Source organism: Bombina bombina, chromosome 4 (genome assembly GCF_027579735.1).
Source record: "Bombina bombina isolate aBomBom1 chromosome 4, aBomBom1.pri, whole genome shotgun sequence".
NCBI lineage: Eukaryota > Metazoa > Chordata > Amphibia > Anura > Bombinatoridae > Bombina > Bombina bombina.
The window spans coordinates 170,612,686-170,629,302 of NC_069502.1; the positions used below are offsets into that span (position 1 = coordinate 170,612,686).

Genomic DNA, 16,617 nt, shown 5'->3' on the forward strand with positions numbered 1-16,617 from the left:
GGCGGAGTTTTACCCGACTCGACATAAGCATGATGAATTAAAGATTTCAACCAAGATGCCAAAGAAATGGCAGAAGCTTTCTGGCCTTTTCTAGAACCGGAAAAGATGACAAATAATACAAAGCTCTAACAGCATCCAAAGAATGCAATGATTTCTCCTTAGAATTCATAGGATTAGGACATAATGAAGGAACCACAATTTCTCTACCAAGGTTGTTAGAATTCACAACCTTAGGTAAAAAATTCAAAAGAAGTTTGCAGCACCGCCCCATCCTGATGAAAAATCAGAAAAGGAGACTCACAAGAAAGAGCAGATAATTCAGAGACTCTTCTGGCAGAAGAGATGGCCAAAAGAAACAAAACTTTCCAAGAAAGTAATATAACGACCAAAGAATGCATGGGTTCAAAAGGAGGAGCTTGAAAAGCCCCCAGAACCAAATTCAAACTCCAAGGAGGAGAAATTGACTTAATGACAGGTTTTATACGAACCAAAGCTTGTACAAAACAATGAAATATCAGGAAGAATAGCAATCCTTCTGTGAAAAAAGAACAGAAAGAGCAGAGATTTGTCCTTTCAAGGAACTTGCGGACAAACCTTTATCTAAACCATCCTGAAGAAACTGAAAAAAAATTTTGCGCCAAAAAAGTCCGCGCCAAGAATGACGCAATAAAATGAAGCATTTTCTGCCCCCGCGAGCCTAACAGCCCACAGGGAAAAAGTCAAATTTTTTAAGGTAAGAAAAAATGATTGAAACAAATGCATTTATCCCAAGTATGAAACTGACTGTCTGAAAATAAGGAACGTTGAACATCCTGAGTCAAGGCAAATAAATGTTTGAATACATATATTTAGAACTTTATAAAAAAAGTGCCTAACCATAGCTTAGAGTGTCACAGAAAATAAGCTTACTTACCCCAGGACACTCATCTACATGTTGTAGAAAGCCAAACCAGTACTGAAACGAGAATCAGCAGAGGTAATGGTATATATATATAAGAGTATATCGTCGATCTGAAAAGGGAGGTAAGAGATGAATCTCTACGACCGATAACAGAGAACCTATGAAATAGACCCCGTAGAAGGAGATCACTGCATTCAAATAGGCAATACTCTCCTCACATCCCTCTGACATTCACTGCACGCTGAGAGGAAAACCGGGCTCCAACCTGCTGCGGAGCGCATATCAACGTAGAATCTAGCACAAACTTACTTCACCACCTCCATAGGAGGCAAAGTTTGTAAAACTGAATTGTGGGTGTGGTGAGGGGTGTATTTATAGGCATTTTAAGGTTTGGGAAACTTTGCCCCTCCTGGTAGGAATGTATATCCCATACATCACTAGCTCATGGACTCTTGCTAATTACATGAAAGAAAAAGGAGTTACTTAGTGACAGTACGAGTAAAATATAGAGTGGTACCACCCGGTCTATGCCAGTACTCGGCCTCATTTAAAACAAGAAAATAAACTGAGCATGCACATTTTGTCTGCAGGGAAATTCTGTACAACATTAACAGTATACGGAGTTCCCTTTGCATGCGCAGTTTGTGCTCCTGGTTTGCCAAGACATGGGAGCATACAGTACTATTTCCCAGTGACTGCACCACCGGCTACATCAATAATGGGGGGGGGGAGCAGCATTGTAAGGGGGCAGGCAGCAGCTGGAATAGAGGTACTCACATTATATATATATATATATATATATATATATATATAATGTCCCTTTAAATGAAAGCTAATATGCCAATTTAAAAAAGATGTGACATATAAAAGAATAAAAAGCACATCAAATGCCCAGTGTGCCTGATACAATCAGCATAACCTTATTTTAACCTATGGGAGGAGGAAGAGGTTCTGGTTTTACATTATGACAGAAAGGTCAACTGAAGATTTGGAAAAGTTATTTTCCCCAGCCTCTTCAGTTACTGCACGATGGTCCAACACAGTAGAACAGACACCTTTCATACCGTCTGAAGGCTCAAGGCTTGGAAATATATATTTTTTACTAAACTGCCTAGAAACATACAGATCCTGGGGGGATCTTGTATCCCAGTTCATGATTTCACCATATAAGCCATTCAGAGTGCGGTGAGGTGCACATATTCACACAATCTTAGATATAACAGATTTGTTCTTCAGGTCAAAGATAACTTGCATTTTTTTAATGGCGTATAGGAGACACACACTTTTCAAACCCCAAAGACTTTTGTTTAATAAAGTGATCTGAATGATATATATCTGGGGTTTGGAACAAGTTACAGTTTACTGTATTTAGCTCTACTTCCTTTACAGCTAATAGTATTGTTATTAGCATACATATACCACATACATATACCACATAGAATGAAGATCATTAAGATTAAACTTGATTTAATACTGATAATGTGCAGGCACTGTCAGTGTATTCTGAAATCACAAAGCTGTAATCAGATTTCCTAGAGAACCTTCAGTATAAAAGTACCTCTTTTTGGCTCATCTATCCTGGGTATCTTAACAGGAGGGGATGTAAAGTCCTCTTCAGAGGTGAAAGGTAATCTCTTCATCCCAGAACTAGAAGAACAGAATAGAAAATATTTAAAAAAATAATAAAAAAAATGATATAATAAACAATGATTAGACAAAGAAGGAATTATGTGACCCTGCAAGATGCATCAAGTTCTATGACTCATAGTAAATTTAGACATGTGCATTTTTTAACTTATTGAAAGATTTCTCTTTCTCAAACAAATAAAGAATGGCACTTTAACCAATTATAGAATCAAAGAAAATTATTTCATTAATTAGAAAAACAATGTGTTATTATATAGATATACATCTCTATTTCGTTATATATCTATATATAATTTGATAATTAAAATTTCATTCTCTAGTGCATCTTTATTATCTTACACATCCTCTTAGGGAAACGAGTAGAATTAACCTAGATCGCATGACCAAAAAATTATTTTCTAGAACAAAAACAGAATTTATGCTTACCTGATAAATTACTTTCTCCAACGGTGTGTCTGGTCCACGGCGTCATCCTTACTTGTGGGAATATCTCTTCCCCAACAGGAAATGGCAAAGAGTCCCAGCAAAGCTGGCCATATAGTCCCTCCTAGGCTCCGCCCACCCCAGTCATTCGACCGACGGACAGGAGGAAAAATATAGGAGAAACCATATGGTACCGTGGTGACTGTAGTTAGAGAAAATAATTCATCAGACCTGATTAAAAAAACAGGGCGGGCCGTGGACCGGACACACCGTTGGAGAAAGTAATTTATCAGGTAAGCATAAATTCTGTTTTCTCCAACATTGGTGTGTCCGGTCCACGGCGTCATCCTTACTTGTGGGAACCAATACCAAAGCTTTAGGACACGGATGACGGGAGGGAGCAAATCAGGTTACCTAAACGGAAGGCACCACGGCTTGCAAAGCCTTTCTCCCAAAAATAGCCTCCGAAGAAGCAAAAGTATCAAATTTGTAAAATTTGGCAAAAGTGTGCAGTGAAGACCAAGTCGCTGCCTTACATATCTGGTCAACAGAAGCCTCGTTCTTGAAGGCCCATGTGGAAGCCACAGCCCTAGTGGAGTGAGCTGTGATTCTTTCAGGAGGCTGCCGTCCGGCAGTCTCATAAGCCAATCGGATGATGCTTTTAAGCCAAAAGGAAAGAGAGGTAGAAGTCGCTTTTTGACCTCTCCTTTTACCAGAATAGACAAACAAAGAAGATGTTTGTCTGAAATCTTTTGTAGCCTCTAAATAGAATTTTAGAGCACGGACTACGTCCAAATTGTGTAACAAACGTTCCTTCTTTGAAACTGGATTCGGACATAAAGAAGGCACAACTATCTCCTGGTTAATATTCTTGTTAGAAACAACCTTTGGAAGAAAACCAGGCTTAGTACGCAAAACCACCTTATCTGCATGGAACACCAGATAGGGCAGAGAACACTGCAGAGCAGATAACTCTGAAACTCTTCTAGCAGAAGAAATAGCAACCAAAAACAAAACTTTCCAAGATAGTAACTTAATATCTATGGAATGTAAAGGTTCAAACGGAACCCCTTGAAGAACTGAAAGAACTAGATTTAGACTTCAGGGAGGAGTCAAAGGTCTGTAAACAGGCTTGATCCTAACCAGAGCCTGAACAAATGCTTGAACATCTGGCACAGCTGCCAGTCTTTTGTGTAGTAAGACAGATAAAGCAGAGATCTGTCCCTTTAGAGAACTTGCAGATAATCCTTTCTCCAAACCTTCTTGTAGAAAGGAGAGAATCTTAGGAATTTTTATCTTATTCCATGGGAATCCTTTGGATTCACACCAACAGATATATCTTTTCCATATTTTATGGTAAATCTCTTTAAATTTTAAACAGAAACACTTTATTACTGAATATGTGAAAAAGTATGAAGGAATTGTTCAAAAATTACCCTTTAACCCTTAAAATAACGGAACCGGAGCCGTTTACAAATTTAACCCCTATACAGTCCCAGCTATAGCCTTTGCTGCGACCTAACCAAGCCCAGAGGGGAATACGATACCAAATGACGCCTTCTAGAAACTTTTCCAGCTACTTTCAGATCCTCACACATGCATCTGCATGTCTTGCTCTCAAAAACAACTGCGCAGTAATGGCGCGAAAATGAGGCTCAGCCTACAACTGGGAAGGCCCTTGACTGGAAAAGGTGTCTAACATAGTGCCTGCCGTTAAAAAACGTTCCCCAAGTTTATAAATGTGAATTATCAGCATAAACATGTATAAAATGTCCAAATAAAGCAATCGATTTAGCCCATAAAAGTGTCTACCAGTTTTATAGCCCATATTAAGCCCTTTATTCTGTTTGCTTGACTAAGAAAATGGCTTACCGGTCCCCATGAGGGGAAATGACAGCCTTCCAGCATTACATGGTCTTGTTAGAAATATGGCTAGTCATACCTTAAGCAGAAAAGTCTGCTAACTGTTTCCCCAAACTGAAGTTACTTCATCTCAACAGTCCTATGTGGAAACAGCAATCGATTTTAGTTACTGTCTGCTAAAATCATCTTCCTCTCACAAACAGAAATCTTCATCCTTTTCTGTTTCAGAGTAAATAGTACATACCAGCACTATTTTAAAATAACAAACACTTGATAGAAGAATAAAAACTACATTTAAACACCAAAAAACTCTTAACCATCTCCGTGGAGATGTTGCCTGTGCAACGGCAAAGAGACTGACTGGGGTGGGCGGAGCCTAGGAGGGACTATATGGCCAGCTTTGCTGGGACTCTTTGCCATTTCCTGTTGGGGAAGAGATATTCCCACAAGTAAGGATGACGCCGTGGACCGGACACACCAATGTTGGAGAAACCTTCACTTTCTCTATACACAGTAGAAATTAACAGGATATTCCGGTCAAAATTTAAATAAACAGACAAATTACATCTTTGAATAAAAACATATTTGCAATATAGATGTATTGGCAAAAATGCTTCTAGTAAAAGTTATCACTGTTTTAGTATTAGAATTTTCCTCTGCACGTGCATGTGAAGCATAGCTAGATATTGTCAGTGCACCAGCATTTTACATACTGCAGCTGCTCAGGACACCAGTGGGGCTTGTATCGTGTCAGCCATTAACAAATTGAGTCAAGCACCTTAAGCTCTCTGAGCAAGTGCTGTGTTTAAAATGCTGGTGCACAGTGCATACTTAAATACATTTTTGAAACAGCTATAGCTTTTATTAGAAGTATTTTACTAAATGCATGTGCACTACAAAAATGCTTCTATTCAAAACTGAAATACATCCATGGGGGATTCCAATTTTAGCTGGAATGTCCATTTAATTTTAAATTATTAAGAGGGCGGTATCTTACACCTGTGTGCTTGCACAATCTTCCCGCAGGTATCTAAAACCTGCTTGGGGGGGGAATGTGTAGCTGATGGGCTACCAAGTCAAATACAGTAGAAAGGGCATTCGCAGGAATTTTACAGGGGGGGGGGGTAAATTCAAAATGAAACAGATAATTGTTTAAAGTCTCAATGCACTGAATTTTATAATCAGAGCATGGCGCTACAGGTCAGGACAGTGACAAAGTGCAGGGCCAGCTCTAGCCTCACTGCAGAATGTTTAGGACTCCCGGGTTGGGGGGGGGGGGGGGGATACAGTAATTCTGTTTATTTTTATGCTGAATATTTTCATCTTAAAGACATGCTGATAGGCACACAACAGAGAACAAGTTAATACATATACCCAGCTGCTCACAAATATCATCATATTTAAAGAGACGTACTCACTCAGAGACACTGACAGGCAACCTCACACTGACAGACTCATACCGGAGCACACACAAAATACACATTGCCTACTGACATCTTCTTTAAGACGCTTTTACAGAAACACTAAAAGTCAAACCGCTGCACACAAATAATTTGACCAGACACACATACATCATACATCCTGTACATATTCACACAGTTAACTCTCACACACACACAAGCTGTAAGCAATAACAGTTATTGGAGGAGGGATTTAGGTTTGCTGTGCAGAATTATTATTATTAAGAATTGGAATAAAACATAATTTATGCTTACCTGATAAATTCCTTTCTTCTGTTGTGTGATCAGTCCACGGGTCATCATTACTTCTGGGATATAACTCCTCCCCAACAGGAAATGCAAGAGGATTCACCCAGCAGAGCTGCACATAGCTCCTCCCCTCTACGTCAGTCCCAGTCATTCGACCAAGAATCAACGAGAAAGGAGTAACCAAGGGTGAAGTGGTGACTGGAGTATAATTTAAAAGATATTTACCTGCCTTAAAACAGGGCGGGCCGTGGACTGATCACACAACAGAAGAAAGGAATTTATCAGGTAAGCATAAATTATGTTTTCTTCTGTTATGTGTGATCAGTCCACGGGTCATCATTACTTCTGGGATACCAATACCAAAGCAAAAGTACACGGATGACGGGAGGGATAGGCAGGCTCATTATACAGAAGGAACCACTGCCTGAAGAACCTTTCTCCCAAAAATAGCCTCCGAAGAAGCAAAAGTGTCAAATTTGTAAAATTTGGAAAAAGTATGAAGCGAAGACCAAGTTGCAGCCTTGCAAATCTGTTCAACAGAGGCCTCATTCTTAAAGGCCCAAGTGGAAGCCACAGCTCTAGTGGAGTGAGCTGTAATTCTTTCAGGAGGCTGCTGTCCAGCAGTCTCATAGGCTAAACGTATTATGCTACGAAGCCAAAAAGAGAGAGAGGTAGCAGAAGCTTTTTGACCTCTCCTCTGTCCAGAATAAACGACAAACAGGGAAGAAGTTTGGCGAAAATCTTTAGTTGCCTGCAAGTAGAACTTGAGGGCACGAACTACATCCAGATTGTGTAGAAGACGTTCCTTCTTTGAAGAAGGATTTGGACACAGGGATGGAACAACAATCTCTTGATTGATGTTCCTGTTAGTGACTACCTTAGGTAAGAACCCAGGTTTAGTACGCAGAACTACCTTGTCTGAGTGAAAAATCAGATAAGGGGAATCACAATGTAAGGCTGATAACTCAGAGACTCTTCGAGCCGAGGAAATAGCCATTAAAAACAGAACTTTCCAAGATAACAATTTTATATCAATGGAATGAAGGGGTTCAAACGGAACACCCTGTAAAACGTTAAGAACTAAGTTTAAACTCCATGGCGGAGCAACAGCCTTAAACACAGGCTTGATCCTAGCTAAAGCTTGACAAAAAGCCTGGACGTCTGGATCTTCCGACAGACGCTTGTGTAACAAGATGGACAGAGCTGAAATCTGTCCCTTTAATGAGCTAGCTGATAAACCCTTTTCTAAACCTTCTTGTAGAAAAGACAATATCCTAGCGATCCTAACCTTACTCCAGGAGTAACCTTTGGACTCGCACCAGTATAGGTATTTCCGCCATATTTTATGGTAAATCCTTCTGGTAACAGGCTTCCTAGCCTGAATCAGGGTATCAATAACCGACTCAGAAAAACCACGTTTTGATAAAATCAAGCGTTCAATTTCCAAGCAGTCAGCTTCAGAGAAGTTAGATTTTGATGTTTGAATGGACCCTGTATCAGAAGGTCCTGTCTTAGAGGTAGAGACCAAGGCGGACAGGATGACATGTCCACTAGATCTGCATACCAAGTCCTGCGTGGCCATGCAGGTGCTATTAGAATTACTGATGCCCTCTCCTGTTTGATTTTGGCAATCAATCAAGGAAGCAGCGGGAAGGGTGGAAACACATAAGCCATCCCGAAGTTCCAAGGTGCTGTCAAAGCATCTATCAGAACTGCTTCCGGATCCCTGGATCTGGACCCGTAGCGAGGAAGTTTGGCGTTCTGGCGAGACGCCATGAGATCTATCTCTGGTTTGCCCCAACGTCGAAGTATTTGGGCAAAGACCTCCGGATGAAGTTCCCACTCCCCCGGATGAAAAGTCTGGCGACTCAAGAAATCCGCCTCCCAGTTCTCCACTCCCGGGATGTGGATTGCTGACAGGTGGCAAGAGTGAGACTCTGCCCAGCGAATTATCTTTGATACTTCCATCATTGCTAGGGAGCTTCTTGTCCCTCCCTGATGGTTGATGTAAGCTACAGTCGTGATGTTGTCCGACTGAAACCTGATGAACCCCCGAGTTGTTAACTGGGGCCAAGCCAGAAGGGCATTGAGAACTGCTCTCAATTCCAGAATGTTTATTGGCAGGAGACTCTCCTCCTGATTCCATAGTCCCTGAGCCTTCAGAGAATTCCAGACAGCGCCCCAACCTAGTAGGCTGGCGTCTGTTGTTACAATTGTCCAGTCTGGCCTGCTGAATGGCATCCCCCTGGACAGGTGTGGCCGATAAAGCCACCATAGAAGATAATTTCTGGTCTCTTGATTTAGACTCAGAGTAGGGGACAAATCTGAGTAATCCCCATTCCACTGACTTAGCATGCATAATTGCAGCGGTCTGAGGTGTAGGCGTGCAAAAGGTACTATGTCCATTGCCGCTACCATTAAGCCGATCACCTCCATGCATTGAGCTACTGACGGGTGTTGAATGGAATGAAGGACACGGCATGCATTTTGAAGCTTTGTTAACCTGTCTTCTGTCAGGTAAATCTTCATTTCTACAGAATCTATAAGAGTCCCCAAGAATGGAACTCTTGTGAGAGGAAAGAGAGAACTCTTCTTTTCGTTCACTTTCCATCCATGCGACCTTAGAAATGCCAGAACTAACTCTGTATGAGACTTGGCAGTTTGAAAGCTTGAAGCTTGTATTAGAATGTCGTCTAGGTACGGAGCTACCGAAATCCCTCGCGGTCTTAGTACCGCCAGAAGGGCACCCAGAACCTTTGTGAAGATTCTTGGAGCCGTAGCCAATCCGAATGGAAGAGCTACAAACTGGTAGTGCCTGTCTAAGAAGGCAAACCTTAGATACCGGTGATGATCTTTGTGGATCGGAATGTGAAGGTAAGCATCCTTTAAATCCACAGTGGTCATGTACTGACCCTCTTGGATCATGGGTAAAATTGTCCGAATAGTTTCCATTTTGAACGATGGAACTCTTAGGAATTTGTTTAGAATCTTTAAATCTAAGATTGGCCTGAAAGTTCCCTCTTTTTTGGGAACCACAAACAGGTTTGAGTAGAACCCTTGTCCTTGTTCCGACCGCGGAACCGGATGGATCACTCCCATTAATAACAGATCTTGTACGCAGCGTAGAAACGCTTCTTTCTTTATCTGGTTTGTTGACAACCTTGACAGATGAAATCTCCCTCTTGGGGGAGATAATTTGAAGTCTAGAAGGTATCCCTGAGATATGATCTCTAGTGCCCAGGGATCCTGAACATCTCTTGCCCAGGCCTGGGCGAAGAGAGAGAGTCTGCCCCCCACTAGATCCGGTCCCGGATCGGGGGCTCTCGGTTCATGCTGTCTTTGGGGCAGCAGCAGGTTTCCTGGCCTGCTTGCTCTTGTTCCAGGCCTGGTTAGGCTTCCAGCCTTGCCTGTAACGAGCAACAGCTCCTTCCTGTTTTGGTGCAGTGGAGGTTGATGCTGCTCCTGTTTTGAAATTCCGAAAGGGACGAAAATTAGACTGTCTAGCCTTAGCTTTGGCTTTGTCTTGGGGTAGGGCGTGGCCCTTACCTCCTGTAATGTCAGCGATAATTTCTTTCAAACCGGGCCCAAATAAAGACTGCCCCTTGAAAGGTATATTAAGTAATTTGGACTTAGAAGTAACATCTGCTGACCAGGATTTTAGCCACAGCGCCCTACGTGCCTGTATGGCGAATCCTGAGTTCTTAGCCGTAAGTTTGGTTAAATGTACTACGGCCTCCGAAATGAAAGAATTAGCTAGTTTAAGGACTCTAAGCCTGTCCGTAATGTCGTCTAGCGTAGATGAACTAAGGTTCTCTTCCAGCGACTCAATCCAAAATGCTGCCGCAGCCGTAATCGGCGCGATACATGCAAGGGGTTGCAATATAAAACCTTGTTGAACAAACATTTTCTTAAGGTAACCCTCTAATTTTTTATCCATTGGATCTGAGAAAGCACAGCTATCCTCCACCGGGATAGTGGTACGCTTAGCTAAAGTAGAAACTGCTCCCTCCACCTTGGGGACCGTTTGCCATAAGTCCCGAGTGGTGGCGTCTATTGGAAACATCTTTCTAAATATTGGAGGGGGTGAGAACGGCACACCGGGTCTATCCCACTCCTTAGTAACAATTTCAGTTAGTCTCTTAGGTATAGGAAAAACTTCAGTACTCGCCGGTACCGCAAAATATTTATCCAACCTGCACAGTTTCTCTGGTATTGCAACGGTGTTACAATCGTTGAGAGCTGCTAAGACCTCCCCTAGTAATACACGGAGGTTCTCCAATTTAAATTTAAAATTTGAAATATCTGAGTCCAATCTGTTTGGATCAGAACCGTCACCCACAGAATGAAGCTCTCCGTCTTCATGCTCTGCGAGCTGTGACGCAGTATCAGACATGGCCCTAGCATTGTCAGCGCACTCTGTTCTCACCCCAGAGTGATCACGCTTGCCTCTTAGTTCTGGTAATTTAGACAAAACTTCAGTCATAACAGTAGCCATATCTTGTAATGTTATCTGTAATGGCCGCCCAGATGTACTAGGCGCCATAATATCACGCACCTCCCGGGCGGGAGATGCAGGTACTGCCGCGTGAGGCGAGTTAGTCGGCATAACTCTCCCCTCGCTGTTTGGTGAAATTTGTTCACATTGTACAGATTGACTTTTATTTAAAGTAGCATCAATACAGTTAGTACATAAATTTCTATTGGGCTCCACCTTGGCATTGGAACAAATGACACAGATATCTTCCTCTGAGTCAGACATGTTTAACACACTAGCAAAAAACTTACAACTTGGTTATAATCTTTTTTAGCAAAAACGTACTGTGCCTCAAAGAGGTACTAAACGATTAAATGACAGTTGAAATAATGAACTGAAAAACAGTTATAGCATCAACTTTAAAACAACACAACTTTTAGCAAAGGTTTTGTTCCCATTAGTAAAATAACAATAATTAAATTTGACATAAAAAATACAAAGCAACGTTTTTTTATTCACAGTCACTCTAAGAATTCTCACAGCTCTGCTGAGAGAATTTACCTCCCTTCAAAGAAGTTTGAAGACCCCTGAGATCTGTCAGAGATGAACCGGATCATGCAGGAAATATAAAAGTAACTGACTGGAATTTTTTGATGCGTAGCAAAGAGCGCCAAAAACGGCCCCTCCTATCCCACACAGCAGTGAAGAGAAACGAAACTGTCATAAATAAAAGCAAAAAATGCTGCCAAGTGGAAAATAATGCCCAAATATTTATTCACACAGTACCTCAGCAATGTAAACGATTCTACATTCCAGCAAAAACGTTTAACATGATAAATAGTTAATAAAAGGATTAGTGACCTTTAACAGAGTAGTTCCGGTGAAATACCATTCCCAGAATACTAAAGTGTATACATACATGTCATTTTAACGGTATGGCAGGATTTTCTCATCAATTCCATTCAGAAATAAAAACTGCTACATACCTCAATGCAGATTCATCTGCCCGCTGTCCCCTGATCTGAAGCCTTTACCTCCCTCAGATGGCCGAGAACAGCAATATGATCTTAACAACTCCGGTTAAAATCATAGTAAAAAACTCTGGCAGATTCTTCCTCAAACTCTGCCAGAGAAGTAATAACACGCTCCGGTGCTATTGTAAAATAACAAACTTTTGATTGAAGTCATAAAAACTAAGTATAATCACCATAGTCCTCTCACACATCCTATCTAGTCGTTGGGTGCAAGAGAATGACTGGGACTGACGTAGAGGGGAGGAGCTATGTGCAGCTCTGCTGGGTGAATCCTCTTGCATTTCCTGTTGGGGAGGAGTTATATCCCAGAAGTAATGATGACCCGTGGACTGATCACACATAACAGAAGAAATATATATTCTCATGTAAAAGGCTGAAGGGAAATGGAATGGTAATGCCAGGGGTTGCAGATTTTTTAACAGTTGTGTTATTAGGTTTAATTACTAAGTGCACTCACTTCTTATAAACAGGGACTCCCCAGGATAATGTCTTGCTTCTGAAAGAAAGGGAATAGGTGCAAGACATGCCCCATTACACAGACAGAAAACAGACTCCCTCTATTATTTTTGGTAAAAGTCTGTCTGTGCCAGGCAGATGAAATAAAGCTCCTTATCACATTCCTGGGAGTAATTAAAAACATAAGGATAGTCCCCAGCTCCACTTTCCACATTACTAAAGACAATTGTAAAGCAGTGCGGTCCTTCCTGCTCTCATTCCCCCGAGGTGTTCTATACTGAATCACATGACCTCAGACATCACCAAAGTGGAGACAGGATAGGGGGATATACAATGCAAATTCAACACAATAGCACAAACGTTTGTGTCTCCTGCATTTTACCTTGGCTTGGCTTTTGTTTGGTGCAGCCCTGACATTAGGATGTTCCTGGAACATACAGCACTTTGCCCAGGAACATCCTCCTAATGTCAGGGCTGCACCACACAAAAAGCCTTGACTCTGGCTGCTGTGAGGTTCAGCTCTGCTAAAAATATTGGCCCCCACTTTGTGGACACCCATGTACGTGGATCGCATAGCTTCTGTTTGTATCTTCATAACACAGAAATGTGAACTTTGTTTTCTTATGAAATGTTTGAAAAACAATAAAGACAAACAAGTTTATTTATTAATTTGCTATTGAAAACTTGTAACAAAAAAATGCACAAGTCTAGTAAGACTATTTCTAAATCTTTGCAGGGAAACAAATTCTCTTTCTTTCAATTTGATTTGTTTTGTGTTTGGTTTTTTAAGATTTCAGTTTGGTTGATTGAGTTTTTTGGACAGTCAATATAACAATGATAATTTGGTAACAAATACAAAAACGGATAAAGACACTGGCGCTCTTTTTTTGTGAAGTTTCAATTTTATTACCTTTCTCCTTCCATTTCCTCTGATCCAATTGGTACAACCTAGAGAGCACAAGAGGGTAAAATGTATTTAATTTTTTATTTAAAAACATAGCTAATACTATTGTAATTATACATTTATTATTGCATCATTTATTGTATTATCTGTCTATAGATTAAAAACATAAAAAAATCAAACAGATAAAATAACTTGGAGGTGTATCATTTGTATACACAAGCAACAGTTTTTATTTAATAAAAAAAACATTTTACTGTACATTTTACACTCTGAGGTCTATTTTTTCTTTTATTTTTCTTTAAATAGAAATGGCTTTGATACATTTTGGATTGTACCCAAAAAAAAGATCACTTCTGGAATGAGAATATGGGGTTTTGTGTCCTCTTGTTTTCATGTAAAGTCATACTAAGGGATTAGACTTACTTAAAAGGAACATTTAAAATATATATATTTCTTTCATGATTAAAATCAAGATTTTTTTTTTTTTAAATGGGTTTCAATTTACTTCTTTCATCAAATTATCAAAATGACCTTTGTTTTCATGTTATGTTTTGTTAAAAAACAACAACAAACAATACCTAGGAAGGATGTGTGCACGTGTCTAGACAACCGTATGACAGCACTTTTGCAATAATTATTTGTGCACTAGATGGCAGTAGTTTTTGCACAATGTAATTTTTTTTTAACTTTTTAAGGCCGTTATGGCGTTCTATTCTGTCCAAACCTCTCCTTGCTTTAGCGCCGTTAGGACGGAATAGAACGTCCTAGCCGTTTGGCTGTCCTGAAGCCAACTGCGCTTCCTGGATGCGATCGCGGTCCGGAGGACGTGCCTAGCGTCATAGTGACGCCCCCTGACCTGATCCCGGTCGTCAAAGGGTTAAATGCATTCTCATAAAACTAATGCTCCAGATTGGTGCATGCTCCTGAGACAATCTACCTGCTTTTCAACAAAGGATACCCCACAATTAATTATATTTGATAATAGAAATAAATGGTAAAGTTCTTTAAAATGGTAACCCTACCTGAACCATGAAAGGGACATAAACCCATTTTTTTTAATTTCATGATTCAGATAGAAAATAACTTTCTAATTTATTTCTATTATCTCATTTGTTTCGTTCTCGTATCCCTTGTTGAAAACTATACCTAGGTAGACTCAGAAGCTCCTGATTGGTGGCTGCACATATATGCCTCTTCCCATCGGCTTTCAGCTAGCTCCTAGTAGTGCATTACTGCTCCTTCACCAAAGGATACCAAGAGAATGAAGCAAATTAGCAAATTGTATGATCTTTCTGAAACATGTAAGAAAAGTTTGGGGTTTCATGAACCTTTAACAAGGCATACAGGATAAAGGCTGGTACTAACATGTGTGGCACGCTGCAGATTAGAAAAATGCACATCTGGGATGAACAAGATAGGCTGTGTGTCAAAATCCATCATGGGCTTGAAGATTGTGATGTCGGTTCTTTTGTGCGAGGGAAGCAGAGCTCCTTTTGCATCTGTAACTACACAACACAAAAAAAGAAAGGGTCTCATTAACGGACAAGTTTAAAAATATACGGTCAACTCTATTATTGTTATTGGAAGTTTAAGAAGCCAAGGGAGTCTAAACTGGTCTATGAGAGGTCCAGGTTAATGTGCACTCAATACAGAATCGAAAGCTAAACTATATACTTATGCTGCCCCCTAGTGACAAGCCAAGGAAACACATTTAATAAACAGTTAAACTGCACACATGAACAAATACCAATACAAAAATCCAAATATGGTTTTAAAAAGCTACTATACTCCAAAAAAAGGCAACCCTATGTAAATCTATTGTGCATTTCTCTACCCAGAATCCCTGTCTGCAATGGAAATAGTGTGTACTGGAGTATTCTGGGCTTGTAACTTAACTATAGAATTAGCTACGAATATAAATAATAAATTGGCCATTAAATGTCATGTGCGCTTCCTCTTAGCTAAAAATGCAGATGTGTTGCACAACTGGCTGTGTCTGCGGGGGGTTAAACACATAGACATGAAGGGTTGGCAGTGCTAAAACTACATGCCCCAACAAATTAGAACATGTTAATTTTGCACTACAGTGTCCATTTAAATCTAAGGGTTCACGTCACTTTTTAACCCTTCACTGTGAATGTTTTACATAGCGTGAAGCAGACACGAAAACAGATCATGTTTTGTGTGTTACTCGTTTAAGCAGAATGTGTTTATTGTTATCATTTAGTTGAAGATCAGATTAAACATTTGACAAATTTCTGCAGAAATTCAGGTAATTCACAAGCGTTACTTTTACTTACTTACTTTTTCTTACTACTGTAAATATATATATATATATATATATATATATATATATATATATATATATATATATATATATATATATATATATGGTACATACACAACTATGTACAAAATAATTTTACAACCTTCAAAACTATTGTTATTACTTAAAAAATATGTAACTTTTATAAACAGCAAATTCTTCACAGGCAAGTGGTAAATAGGTGATATTTTTCCTCTTTTAGCTACATATAGCACAAAGTAATAAGAAACAGAGGCAAAACTATGTAATAAGATATTGACAAAACTACACACATTCTCATTGGTGTGCAGACCGTATACTGGCAGGGTATAGGCGAACTCATTCACACTGCCACTAATGTGACAAATAAAAGCGTGAAGGGGTTTACGAACACAGTGGTGTAAAAAGGAAATGTCCTGTAAGTGAAATGATTTCTGAAGTCTGAATCATTTTTACTTACAAGCAATGATCTGAGGGCTGGGCTCAGTACACTTGCCTTTTCTCTTGCTCTGCTTACGTTCCTCGTCTCTTATTTTGCGTTCAGCCCCCTATTAAATGACAGAAATGCAGAATTAGAAAAAGAAAGTAGTAATATTGATAAAAAAAAGCCTAAAAATGTTTACACTGAACAAAGAGGAATATCAAATAATATAAATGTGTAAAGCCAATTTATTCTCTAAAGGTAAATTTTATAGGGCTGCTAGCTACAGCATTATAAAAAGTAAATACTGTGTTTAAGTTAGAGTGATCACATTTTCATTTAAGAACAAAGCCATGTGTTCTTTTCCTTATACTGGCTTGATTTCTGGAAAAAAACAAAAAACAACTTTTTGGCTGATTTTAGTCAGTGTAGTGATGTCACCGATTGGCAGGTGACATAATCATTTAGCTTTACAAAAGT

General features: G+C 39.8%; 1 protein-coding gene across 2 annotated transcripts in view; it reads right to left on the reverse strand.

Annotated features, from left to right (window-relative positions):
- The window catches only part of GRHL1 (grainyhead like transcription factor 1), a 58,119-nt gene that overhangs the window by 5,291 nt on the left and 36,211 nt on the right, over positions 1–16,617 (reverse strand). The window contains exons 10-13 of one of the 2 annotated variants that reach the window (XM_053709697.1): positions 16,213–16,264; positions 14,777–14,916; positions 13,418–13,455; positions 2,460–2,548 (exon numbers count right to left, since the gene is read on the reverse strand). In XM_053709697.1, the coding sequence (XP_053565672.1) occupies positions 2,460–2,548; positions 13,418–13,455; positions 14,777–14,916; positions 16,213–16,264 (319 nt within the window). Of the gene's footprint in view, positions 1–2,459; positions 2,549–13,417; positions 13,456–14,776; positions 14,917–16,176; positions 16,265–16,617 lie in introns of both variants that reach the window. The other variant, XM_053709695.1, reaches the window with a different exon arrangement.